This window comes from Triturus cristatus, chromosome 8 (assembly GCF_964204655.1).
Source record: "Triturus cristatus chromosome 8, aTriCri1.1, whole genome shotgun sequence".
Lineage (NCBI taxonomy): Eukaryota > Metazoa > Chordata > Amphibia > Caudata > Salamandridae > Triturus > Triturus cristatus.
This window is the reverse complement of record NC_140591.1, coordinates 1,475,948,645-1,475,962,388: the sequence shown is the minus strand read 5'-3', so window position 1 is coordinate 1,475,962,388 and position 13,744 is coordinate 1,475,948,645. Positions and strand designations below refer to the sequence as shown.

The window sequence follows — 13,744 nt, the reverse complement described above, 5'->3', positions numbered from 1 at the left end:
TCAGTGAGCGACTAGGGCATGTAAACCTACCTGCATGCCACTCCTGGTCTTCATGATGGGGATAGCCTTCAAAAACTCAGGATCCAGGCGGTTCCTGTTGGAAGCTGCGAGTCAGAAAGAAAGAAGAGACACAGGCCTTTCGGTGACTCATTCGTGGCCGACATTTTTAAGGTCACTATTTCAGCAACACTCGCCTACGACTAAAGGTCTGAGTCTGCAAATTCCTGTTTCTATGTTTTTTTATCATATTTAGATCTAAACTTAATTATTAAGCATGCCTCCCTTGCCTCAGAGTGGACCTGCTACACATTCATAGATGTTGAAAACGCAATGGCCACAATATTAAAATATAGATAATTCAGCCCCATGTCCTCTGATATGCACACAGGAATATGCATATCAGATGTCATAAGGTGCAATGGTGAATCAAAGTGGTCCTGCTCCCAGCCGCGAATCCTCCGTGGGAGAGGATAAGAGCCACGCCCTCCCACACCGCTGGGCAGAAAGGATAAAAAATAAAATGGTAATAAGATGATTTTATTACCATTTTAGTTTTGACGCTTTCTGCCATTAAACGGAGTGTGATGGCAGGGTGGGGCCAGTGCATCACTTCTGCTAATGATTGGCAGCAGTGAGTAGTGGCCACTTAAGTTTGAAGTGCGCATGTTGGGATGGTCAGCTACCTTGCTACGGCCAAACAGACATGCGCAATGCAAACCTCTCCAACCTGGCTGTCTTGGACACCTGGGTTGGAGAGCAGGCACAGGCCTACAGTGACTTTTGGAGCGTGGAGCCAGCCTGCTCCAGTCCATCAAGCTGTTTTAACTCATGCGGCTTAACAGTATGAGAACAGCGTCTTCATTGGATGAGAAAGCTGGCTGTGGGCTTCTCGCCCAGAGGACATGATGCAGAACAACGAGGACGTGCTGCAGAACAGAGTGGCAGTATAAGGCAAGGGATTTTTTTCTATGTATATTTATATTAATGTGTACATTATGTGTATTTGTTTTGTGTATATTTTTTGCGCCCCTTCAATATGATTTGCCACCAACCGCCACGGCCCCCCACCCCCCGTGGGACAACTTTGCAGCCTTGATGAGGACTATTCACCTTGCTTCTTCTTGGTGTCCTCGAACACCTGCTCAAAGTGATTCCGTGCATCGGGATTGGGAAACTCAAAAATGAATGACTCGGTCCCATCGGCTTTGGTTGTGGTCATCTCCATCTTGTTTGGTGGAAAGGACAAAGAGAAGGAGAGCGACTGTTTCTCCGACAGTTCTCGGTGGACGGCGGCCATCATATCCTTGATGACATCATCAAGGCTCTGCGGGGAAAAAAGAGAAAGGTATGGTCTCTAAAAATAGAAGCACGAGAAAATAAAGGCGATTCAACACAGGTTCAAGTTGTAATGACTGAGAGGTAGACGAGATACTGTGTCCTCCTCTAGGACTTTTACACACAAAAGCAGGATGGCATTTTAATAGTCGAGCACAGAGAACTATCAGAAGGCATTTGGTTATTACATGAAAGCACAGGCATGAAATATGTTCTCTGAAGTTACATTCAGTCAGCCAATAACCTTAAGGGGAAGCAATGTTTAGGGCCTGAGAATCAAGGATAGAGGTTTCACAGCAAACCTAAAGGCTTACACAGACGTCCAAGCATGTTACCAAGCAGGACCGATGCTGTAAGAGATCATTGTCCCTTGTGTGTTTTCCGAGGGTCATACGAATATCACAATAAAAAGATCTAAAGCTGGAACTGACCGCGTTATACAAGTGCAAAAAGCGTATCTGGAGTTGACTGTTTCTATGCTGTTTGCCCACAGCCTGAGGACTCTACGTTCATCAACGATTACATGATTATCACATGGTTTCAAGGAATCAAGCACCTTCCCCTTTGATAGAATTAACTTTGTGTTGTCAGCCAATCCGAATACAGAATGCCTTCCAAAATTAACCTCTCAAACATCCACTTGCACAGTCGTTCAAGTATGCCCTATGGACCTGACTTGGGACGTATGCTGGGAATCTCTTAGTTTTTTTGTCAATTGCAAAGACCTTTTTTTCTACCAGTCATGCTCTCCCTTGTGTTTCATTTCTCCCACTTTGTCATTCGAGAAGTTCAGGAAATATTGTCTTTCGTGGGCACAGTCATCGTTGGTGCAGCAGGTACGGCGCACCGGGTCACATGGCCAGGACGGCCCACACAGGAGCCAAACTATTTCTGTGTTTTTCTACATAACTGTGACTTTGAGCGTTTGCTTCCATTCAGGCCAATGATGCCTTTGTCACACCACTTTGTAAAACATAGAATGGAGCTTTTGAGATTTGAAAAGCAATACACAAAGGAGCCCAAGCTAGAGGAAATGCCACCAACTTCATGAAAACAAGTCAAGTGAGTAATTTCTGACTGTTTCTAATGAAGACAATTCTACACACGAATATGTACTTTTTGTTAGCATTTTAATCAGCATTAAACATACAAAATAAGGTTTCGTCGCTTCAGATGAAAGAGCAAGATGAGGAGACAGGTTGGTGCAGAGCACATGTTAATGTTTTAAGTGTTTGTTTCACAAACTCCCCCTACTATAGATTTGGTTTGACACTGAAAAAAAATCCATCCGAAGGTCTTCAACTTTTTTAAAGTGGCATTGTGTTTTGTGGACACTGCCATGTTGGTAAGATGCTCCAATGGAGGCAGGAGACCTTGACATTACAGTGCGGCAACAAGTGGGTAACAACGAGAGGCAACCAATGAACACAGGAGGCAGGCTGCTTAGCATCTTTTGAAAGGACAGGTCAAAAGTGGTCATTCTGGTGCTGCATGTCCCAAGTGCCCTTCAATGCCCTCTTCCATGAACACCCAGCCCCTTTCTGCATTGTGATGTGCATATTCTGGGTGCCGGATGAGTCCAATGGACAAAAGGATGCAGCTTTTTTTTTCCCTCTTGAGCCACCTGGCGGATCCAGTGGCCAATCACGTGGCCTGGGCCTTCGAGCCTCACCCCATCAGGAGAGGAGAGCCAGCCACTGCCAATATGGTGCGACATAAATAAGGGAGAAGGGCAAACTGAAGTGGATCTGTGGGGATTATTTGGTTTTTTATTTGTGGTTTTATAACAGTGGGACAGATCCTCAAACAACAACAAAATACTAAACATAAAACATCAGCTAAACCATCTTCCATGACTAGGGGGCAGATTAAGCACCAACAGCTGTCTTCAGTTTGAATCCTTTTTAGATCACATTGTGCCCTGGCTTGCCAAAGCAATATCTGAAGTTAAGGTTGGGCAATTTGCCTTTAGCAACTTATATGGTTAAATGTTCTAGAAACTAATATTTTACATCTTATTCCTGCCACTGCCAAAAAACACCAGCCAATGAAATCCTATCCCTGCCAGAACATCTGCAGGTGGCGGGATCACTTGTTTCACGCAGTTAGTTGAATTTAGGCCAGCCACTGCCTCCAAGCAGTCAACGAAATCAAGAGAGAGTAGGCTGTGTGACTTCCATTCAATACCTCCTCTAAGGCTACAAAACAAAACCTCTGGCCCTGTTTCTCAATGGTTATGGTTTGAAACACCTCTGAAAAACACCTGTGCAAAGTCTAGCAGACTCACTGGAGAAACCTGCACATACCCCTGCCTACTTTAAAGTGAAAATGGATAAAATAATGGTTTTCCTTGAGTCCGTCACAGTTGCATGAAGTCATAAGCTAATTGATTACAAATGCACACAAATTCATTGTTCAGCCACTAAAGTAAATTTGGGGATGTCGGCCGCCCTCCATGGAGGGGCAGCAGGGCATACACGGCCTACTGGGTCACAGCCGTCGTGGTTGGGGTCATTGGCCACTGGGGTCCTGGAGTTCATCCTAGTATGGTTCCACTAACTGGGCCAAGCCACACTTTTTGCACCCGACTCTCCGGGTATCGAGGGCACGCTGCCAAAGGCGTCTCAGGGAGGAAGTGTGGTGGACCAGCTCAGAACTCAACACAGCCAATAGACACAATAAAATATTGCCCAGACCATTGCTTCTATTTAATTAAAAAGAACCTAACCAAATACTACATACTTCAATGGGTGTTACAGTTATAGAGCGCACTAGCAGTGATCTCACTGAATAAATAGGTCAGTTAAATAGTTATTTAAGCCTAAACAACTGGTACCAGTAAAGGTTAGCGCTCTAACAACAGATTCACCATTGCCAGATTTAGACACAGTCTTCCAATCTTTGTGAATTCTAGCCGGTGTTACGTGCTCAACAGAGGTGTTGTTCAGGAGGCAGAGGGTGATGTAATTGGTGATCTCGCACCTTCAGCGTTGGCTCCAATAAAACGGAGCCACTCAGCCACTGAGGTTTAACAGTGTGCTAGACCTGCTTGGTGGTAGCTCGTCTTAAGCAGGAAGGGGGTGCAGGTCTTCGGCGGTTGCAGGCTCGGCGACGAGGGCAGATGGATTCTTGTCTTTGGAAATGGTGGCATCCAGGCCGGGTAAAGACAGATGCATATCTTCATCCGTTGAGGCCTCCACGCAGAGTGCAGAATGATGCTCATCTTAGGCTGTTACATCCCTTGGACCGAGGACAGCGTGTCCACTACAGTGGCAACACAGCTCCTTGTGGGGCTACAAACATCGGGCAGCAGCAGCACCGTGCCTACAGACACCAAAGGGGCACCATGTTGGTCTTGCTGGCTGCTTCTTTACACAGCTCACCAAGGGGATGGGACTGTGTGACCGCTCATGACATCATCACTCCCAGTGGTAGTCTGCTACGTCTGGGCGGTCCACACACTGGGAACCCAGTGGACTTCTGCACCTTGATAGTCTCTGCTCCTGCACGACTAGGAAAACTCCTGCCCTCTTGGAAAATACAGTTAGGCTTGTAGGCACTAGTCAGACCCTCAGCTCCTCCAGAAAGTTGTACAGACTTCAGGTGATGTCCCCTCACCTCTGGGAGATTGGCTGTCATGCAAACACCAACGATGGTCACAAAACAGGTCTCCAAGCAGTCTTCGGAGCACTCCCTTTCTTGTCCAAGATGAACTTAGAACAAGAACAAAGTGAAGTGGTGTGGATTCTACCTCTACTCATTTTCCAGACAGGTGATGTGAATCCACTCACTAAGGGCCTGGAGCTGGTTTGCGGCAGTTTCTTTTCACCTGTCATTTTCTGGAAGTAGTGCAGTCACAGCCTTTCTGCCGGGTGATCTCTCTCACCACAGGTAGTGAAGATGCCGACTCTATGCAGGAATATCCGAACCATCAATATGATGAAACGTGAAGACTCTGCAGCTGACCGTCATCAACCTTCCTGAAGTTGCAAAGAGGAAGAAACAAATGGGCTGCCCATGTGTAGAATACATTCCAACTTTAATAGCACAATCTGCTAGCTCACCCTCTCCTCCACCATCCACCAAATTGCTATTCCCAAGTAAATCTAATTGCAAACCTTTGCTTAAAGGCCCGTATGATATTTCTAAGGGTAGCCCCGTCTCCATCCTCCCTTACTTCTGTTCCTGGTTATCCATCTTCCATCCACAGGAATGCAAACAATACCCTTCTGCGGTCCAGGGATGCTGTGCACATCTTCAATCGCAAGTCAAACGAAGGGCCATCCACAAGGATCCCATTGGCTGCAGCAAACATACCAAAACTGCCATGTGTGTACTCTACATGCACAATGTACACATGCTCCAGAAATGCACATGAAATGTCAGAACAAGAGTCTAAGAGCCACATTAGACTGAACCTTTATCTGAGAGCAAGTGAGACAGGCAGGACACATTCCTCTCCGGGGAACAAAAATGAATGATCACTTCGGGACTATTCATTCGCACAAATAAGCACTCTGCCACCACCCTTTCAAGTCAACAAAACAAGACCTGGATAGTATTCCCACTGTGATACAAGATGGCATCCTTGGTGTGCCCCTCAATGTCAAAGAACCAGTTCTAGACCTTGGCGTTAACATGGTCAGTGGTAGTCCGCAGAAAGCATGTTAGATTAGCATGTTGGCCAGTAAAAAGAGAGGATATCAGTACCACATGTACTTGGGTTAATCATGACAAGTGTGCACGCCTGTGTACAATGCAGGAAACATTACTCAAAATTTAACTTTTGCAATTTGTGCATCTGCATGACAACAGAATGCTAGGTAGTCGTTCTCTACATGCAGAGAGCTTTCCCTTTGGGAGGGCCGTACTCAGTGTCCCCCTCCCTTAGTGCCACTTCTGTACAATGCTTACTTCATAGGATAGATTGCTCCCTCATCAGTATTGTCCTCCACCAATTCTGCTCTTCCATTGTTCCCATTCCTCCCAACTTATCCCCTGCTCCCAAATCTACCCTCCAGTTTCCCCAACATTGACCCTTACCTGATGAGGGAAGCTGAGCGTCTCGGAGAGCTTGCTTATTTGGCCCATTGTACTCAGGTCTTCATCCAAGCGGCTGATGGCTTTCTGGATGCTCTCTTTGTTCGTGGCCTGAGAAGCCCCTGGAATATCAAACACTAGATTAGTTTAGATGGGGGCAAATTATTATTTTGTATGAGGCTACTCATCCACAGGTTGCCCAGATCCCCTCACTGTGATGCTGCAATTTCCCTGAGTATGAAGTACACAGCAGGCGGGATGCTACCAGTCTGTCATTTGGGAGAGTGCTTTCTCTGGGCAATGTAAACAAAGCCGCAGAGACAATCTCCAACCCTAGGACTGTCGCTGGTTCAGCTATCCAATCACAGGCAACCCTTTGCACAGAGGCTGTTGCTAGAGACGGAGATTACTCTGGTCCAGAAGGGTATATGGGGAGGGCAGAGTCTCAAGGAACAACACTTGTTCCGAATACTGTATATCACGCCACCTCTTTTTAGTGGTTGCTGCCTACTCACCTGTGAAGCACCTGCTCTTTGCACTCCACTCACACCAAAACTTGGACACGTTTCTTGCAGGTTTCCTGTGCCCAGAGAGGGATCAGCAGACCTGAACAACTGCTACAATGGGTGGACAGGGCTAGAAGGATTCAGGGTAACATAAGAGATTCACTAAGTGGGCCACATGTCAGAAGGTGCACGTGCATGGGTCGGCTCTGAAGATAATTTCTTCTGTTTTTAGACTGGGTCAGCTTTCCGAACCTCTACATCTTCACAAGAGATCTTGGAGCAATATTTTTCTGAGCCACTCTTTGACTTTGATGATCAATCATGTCTTACGTCACAATCAGGCAGTCAAAAAACAACCGTTTCAACCAGAATTGTTGTCAACTATATTTTTTGCCAGTAGACCATATTTACGCTAAATGTACACACTACTCGCAGTTTTTATCTGATCTGCATGTACTCCGCATTAATAAAACAACGCTACTTCGCACGGAGCTAGCTACATTGGGAGTCAGGTTGGACTCTTCAGGCACCTTCTTCCAGGGGTGGTGAAGACTGTTTCAGATGTTGTGTTGGAGCTTGGTGTGGGAATGAAAAAGGGAATTTTAGTCAATCTCAAAGTTGCTGACAAGCCCTATTCACAGTCAATCACAAATATTTTTGTTTAGTTTAGTCGCTGTTCTGATTTTGAGGATTTTACGCTGCCCACAGTCTTTTGTCGGGATTTTAGTCTGAGCTACATTCTCTTAATGTGATTTTAGACTGACTGTTGGACACTTGGTTACAGGAGTCTTAGCCAAGTTAACTCCCACAAATAGGATTTTAATACCACACACAACTAGTTAGTTTGGTTTTAGCAATGTTCCCCATCATAAAATGCACATTTAACTTCACTTTGAGGGGTTTGGCGTTTAACCTCATTTACAATGTGCAATTTGGATTTTAGCAACGCCCATGGGCTTTTTGATCCATATCATCAATGCCCATTTGTCATCGGCCCTCCATGCTCTTTTTGTGCTTTCTTTTTAGTTTTCGCCTAGGCAGCGCTTGCGCTGTCTCTTTGAGGCATCCTGTATTCAGGATATGGGCATAAAGCCACGCCCACTTTCCGCCCATCTTTTTAATTGGGTCCTGTCCCTGTCCTTTGTAAATGGTGGCTTTTCATTGGTCAATAGGCTTAGTAGTCCCTCCTTAGTACCGCCTAGTCTCTTCTTGTAACCTCCTATGAGGACGCCGCCTATCACATATGTTGTTACTCCCTAGGTTTTAATTACAGCCTCAAAGCACTATTTTCTTAAAGGGCTTCAGGCAGGACACATGCTTGGTCCTAAGCAAGGCTGGCAGTGGTTACTTTACTCACTAGCACAGCTCACATTTATATGAGACCTTCTATAAATTTCCCTTCATCAGCTGCACACAGGGTAGAACCTAATCCAGAATTAATATAATTCTTTTGTCACATTTCAAAGCTACTAATTGTATATATGGACATAGCTATTTGAATGTACTTGTGGTACTGCCTTGCACGAAATGCATTATAGGTAGGGGTGGGGGTTTACCATATCTTCTGCAGGGTGCAGTACCATATGTGTCCAAAAGAGGTACCATGAGACCTCTTTTGGCCACATATGGTACTGCACCCTGCAACATTTAGGTAAAAAACATTGGCATTTATAATTATTATTATTAATTATTATTCATTTATAAAGCGCCCGAATCTCCCCATCAGGGTATTTCCGCGTTAAGACTGCCATATTCAACCAAGGAGAGACAAATCAGAACAGTGTAGTTTTCAACAGCTTTCTAAACACCAGGTACTCCGTACATGGACTTAAATGTTCAACTTTGTAGGGTGCAGTACCATATGTGGCCAAAAGAGGTCCCATGAGACCCCTTTTGGCCACATATGGTACTGCAGCTTGCAACATGGCAAGGTAAAAAAATATTAGCATTTATAATGCCAATAACTCCAACTCCAACAAATGCGAGACCGATTGCATTTCCGATGCAATAGGTCTCGCATTTGTTAAAGTTGGAGCTCGTGGCACTGAAAATGACAATGTTTTTTACTTTTGCTTTTTTATAACCTTTGGCAATAGTGCTATGTAAATATAATAACTCCACAGCAAATAACAAAACAAAGTAAAAAAATATTAGTATTTTCAACGCCAACAGCTCTAACTTTAACAAATGAAAGACCTATTGCATTGCAAATGCTTGTTTGGTATTGTTTTTGGGGTTATGCACAATTGTCGCTCGAGCCATCATTGGTCAAGGTGCTGAAATTAGTTCTTCTCGCAGGTAAAGTTTTTCCCCATTTATATAAGGTATTACAAATAACTAGTACATGAAAATAATATAATATAAAGCGAAAAAATAGGAGAAGAAAGGAATAGATTGAGAGGGAACCCTAAGGGTACAGGAAGCCATGGAACATATATGGAAACCACTGGAGAGGGAATGGATGTGATGGCAGAGAACTCATATGGAATGGGCAGGAAACTCCAGAGCAAAGGGTTGGGGTAAGTGAAAAAAAAACCAAAGAGAGTGGACTGTGGTGTCCAAGGAAACCAATACAGGGTGTAAAGGGAAAACAATAGAGAGAGAAGGGGTGTTGATAAAGAGAGCCCACAGAGAAGGGGGTCTGGGTGTGTAGGAAGCCAACAGAGAGAGAACAATGAGATGAGATACAGGGGACCAATAGGAGCAAAGCAGTAGAAGACTTCATGAATTGGGGCTCAAGTGATTAAACCATAAGCACTGGGCCGCCTCCCCTGTCCTGCACGTGGCTCAGTGTCATCTTAAGGATTTTGAGCCCTGGGTAAAACATATTATAGGGGTCTCCTCTTCATAAAAATTTTGAATTGTATTTCCCACTCTTGCACTAACTGTATGCCGCATGATGCCAAACAAACTTTCGGAAATGGGTTTGGCTCAAAAACAGTTGAACTAAGTCTTTCTGATGAACCCAAAAATCTTAAGATGACATTGGGTAAAGAGAGACAGAGGTAGAGGTAGGCAGAGAGAAGAGAAGGTCTGATCAAGAAAAAGACAGAGGAAAAGCTAGAGAGGGATAGCATTTACTTTCCCAGGGAGCCCCCTGGAAGGGGGGAGCCCTGGGCAATTGCCCACTTCGCCCATGCCTTGAATCGTCTGAGTCAGCGCAATTGATGCCACCAACCTTTCACGATGTCCACGTCTTCCAAAGGGAGCTTCCAGAGTAGCTTGTATTTGCTAGCTATGTCGATCATGCTTGCCGCAGTGTAACTAAAAAGGAAACAGAAAAGAGACAAATGAGAGGGGGGATTCTGTCCATGGAAATACTGCGTCCACATTATGTACTTTGGGGTACGCAACACTCATCTAACAGCCTACTTTTTGTTACAAGAGCTCCGCGCACCAGCTGAGCGGAATAATGCCCTAATGTTTTAATGACAGGCTTCACTGTATGTGTACTGAAGGAGGTCATGAAACAAACATCTGCATACTCAGAGGAATACTATTATAAAAGCAGATTACTTCGAAACATAATGCGGTCCACTTAATGTTTTTTTTTTTTTTTTAAAGACACCGCCCAAAGATGTTAAACTATCACAGACATGGTTCACCTTGTTCAAAACTACAAGTCAGTGTTTTGCAGTTTAAAAGTAATAAGGAATAAGGAATGGAAGAGGACAACACAAATCAGTAATGTTCTTCAGAGGACAGACAAATATATGGTTGCGGCATCACATAAGAAATGATGACAAGCTGGACAGCGAGAGAGGAGAAACATAGCAAGGCGGTGAGAAAATAAAATAAAAAAAACAAGGAAGAAAAAAAGGAAGGTGGAGAAAAATAACTCTTAGGAGTAGAACATCTCTCCAGCACCAACATGTAGGGGCGGTCGGACCTCCTTACTTTGCTGAACCAGTGCCTTAAATGTATGGTTAAACAAGAGGGTACTTTATGTTTCTGCTTATGCCCTTGCAACTGACTGACCCAAGAGGTGTTCAATCAATGTTTTTCCCCATTTTTTTAACTTCACTCTAATCAAACTAAACTCCAAGTCACAAACAAAAGCACCAAGAAACGGACCCCATCTCTTCGGCCCAGCTTGAGGGGTCCTCTCACGTCAAGTTAATGAGAAATCAGGGACCCTTGTTAACGCGGGACCTTTCTTTAGAAGCCCAGGTTTCCCCAGCAGGCAGCACTCGCCGCTGGCATCTTAAACAACTACAGCATATTTTGATGTGCATTGACCCGGAACCCTATTCCACTACCTATGCTCCTATCTAGAGCCCATTAGACTATGGAAAAGCCACATCAATAAGCTGCGTCCAGGGTTGCAGGTGGTCCAAAACACAGATTCCCGCCTTCTAACAGGATGGAGGGGATGGGGCCATATCTCTCCCATACTTAGGTCCTGAAGGGTATTCTTTACAAAGCTACGGCCATTGTCTATCACATAATACATTCCTCCAGTCCTCCATTTTTGTTTTGATAATCAAATTTTTTATTGATTTTAAACACTTACAAACAGTTCAGCATAATCGCGGATAGCAGATACTCATTTACATTTTCAAGAGAAAAAAAAAAAACCCATAGCCCCAAATCGGAACCCCACAGGGAATGCAACCACAGGAAACTGGAAGCTTCATTAATTTCCCCCAACAGCGCCCAGCCATTTACCCCACACCCTTCGGTATTTCTTGGGGCACCCGCACGCCGTGTTTAAAGCCTTCTCCTGTGTCGCACACCAGTCCACTCCTTTACGCCACTTTCCCAGAGCTGGTGGATCGGGACAAATCCATGCTGCCGCTATATCGCGCTTGGCAACTATCATTGCTGTGTTAAAAAAGGTCTTGTCATTCCGAGACCCGTCTAGCCCGTCTGTTATCCCCAGTAATGAATGTCGTGGATCGTGAGGCACTGTCCACCCCAAAACCTCCGTAAGTTCCCCCTCAATGGCTCTCCAGAAAGCTGCCAGCCGGGGACAGGTCCAGGCCACGTGAAAAAAATTGGCTGGGGCCTAGCCTCGCCTAGCGCAGGACGCATCAGAGCGAAGGCCCGCTCGATGAAGGCGTACCGGAGTGAGGTAAGCAATGTGCAAGTAGTATAATTGGATAAGTCTAAGTATGGCGGAGGCGGTAATGGTTTTAGGCGCCATGAGCGCGTCGCGCCAATCCACCTCGTCCAGTGGCCCCACCCAGTCTACCCATTGTTCTTTCAGTCTGTCCAACGAGGTGGGAGTGTTGTTGATTAAAGTACGATATATCCGGGAGATACCCCCCTTTCCCAAGCCCCCCAGCAGCGTCTGGGCCTCCGTGGGGCTGTATTCCGGGAGCAGAGTATTGTCTACGATGTGTATGTGAAGGGCGTGTCTTAATTGCAAATACTTATAAAACTGGGAGGGGTGCAGGGAATAACGATTGCGCATATCTTGGAAGGAAAGCATGTGGCCCCTCACCCAGACGTCCCCAAGCTGTGATATGCCTATGAGGTCCCAGGCTTTGAACCCCCGCAGACCACTCACTTCCCGTAGCCAAGCCCCTTGCCAGAGGGGGGTGCATTGGGTCAATTTGCCGGTCCAGCTGATGTGGCGCAGAGAAGCCCGCCAAGTCAGAAATACCGAACGTGTCACTTCAGGCAGCTGAAGCGGGACCGGTCCCCCGTACAACATGGCCTGTACTTTAGAAAACCCCAGTTCACACAGCTCCAGCCAGTAGGTCGGGTCGGACCATCCCCCGTTAAACCAATCGTGGACCACCAGCAAACGTGTGACTAAAAAGTAGAGGTACAGATGCGTCATGGCCATGCCCCCATCGAAGGAAGGGATCCGACATGTGGAGAGAGCCAGACGCGACCTCCCACCGCCCCATAAAAATTTGGCAACGAGCCCATCCAACTCCTTAAACCAGGGTCTGGGAAAACTGAACGGGGTGTTCTGGAGGACACAGAGGAACCTGGGAAGAATCAACATTTTAAACAAGGCCACCCGGCCCAGAGGGTTCAGGGGCAGCGTTCTCCATTTCAGGAGGTCTTCTTTAGCCTTTTTGACCAGAGGGGTTACATTGAGGGACCAGCCCAGCTCCGGGAGCGTGGTAATCCATATTCCCAGTTACTTAAAGGAGTTGTGTCGGATCGGAATATTAGACTGCCAATCATAACAGTCCCTTGATAGGTGAAGTGGGACCAATACCGATTTCCCGGGGTTCAGCCGAAGACCCGACGCCTGCCCAAATGCTCGCAACAACTGGAGGCAATGCGGCCCCGAGGAGGCGGGGTCCGCCAGAAAGAGCAGGAAGTCGTCCGCAAAGAGCGCGATCTTGTCCGTTTCGGTGCCGGGCCACTCTCATCCCCTAACACGGGTATCCACCCGCACCAGGACCCCCAAGGGTTCCATGGCCAGGGCAAACAACAGGGGCGAAAGGGGGCAACCCTGCCGCGTAGCCCTCGCTATGGGAAAGGCCTCGGACAGGACGCCATTCACCAGCACCCGTGCCCGCGGCTGCGCGTACAGCACTCGGACCAGTTCTCGGAACCGGGGCCCAAATCCCATCTCAGCCAACACATCTTGGAGATACACCCAGTTCACCGAGTCAAAAGCTTTTACGAAATCTATAAGGAGGAGGGCCAAATAGGGAGTAAGGAGGTGTTGGTGGGCCAAAGCCAGCTGCACCCTCCGAAGGCAGTGCCTGGTCGCGCGGGCGTGCATGAAGCCACATTGGTCCGGATGTACCAGCTTGGGCAGATATGGCTTTAGCCGTTGGGCCAAGATGGTGGCATAGAGTTTGATTTCGGTATTGAGGAGGGATATGGGACGATAGTCCGCAAAACGACGGGAGGGAGGCTGGGATTTCGGAAGGACCACAATTGTAGCGATG

General features: G+C 46.4%; 1 protein-coding gene across 1 annotated transcript in view; it reads right to left on the bottom strand.

Annotated features, from left to right (window-relative positions):
- Positions 1–13,744, bottom strand: part of ARHGEF17 (Rho guanine nucleotide exchange factor 17) — a 612,786-nt gene that overhangs the window by 65,930 nt on the left and 533,112 nt on the right. The window contains exons 9-12 of the mRNA XM_085623310.1: positions 10,060–10,145; positions 6,379–6,497; positions 1,111–1,324; positions 31–104 (exon numbers count right to left, since the gene is read on the bottom strand). Of these exons, the coding sequence (XP_085479436.1) occupies positions 31–104; positions 1,111–1,324; positions 6,379–6,497; positions 10,060–10,145 (493 nt within the window). The remainder of the gene's footprint in view (positions 1–30; positions 105–1,110; positions 1,325–6,378; positions 6,498–10,059; positions 10,146–13,744) is intronic.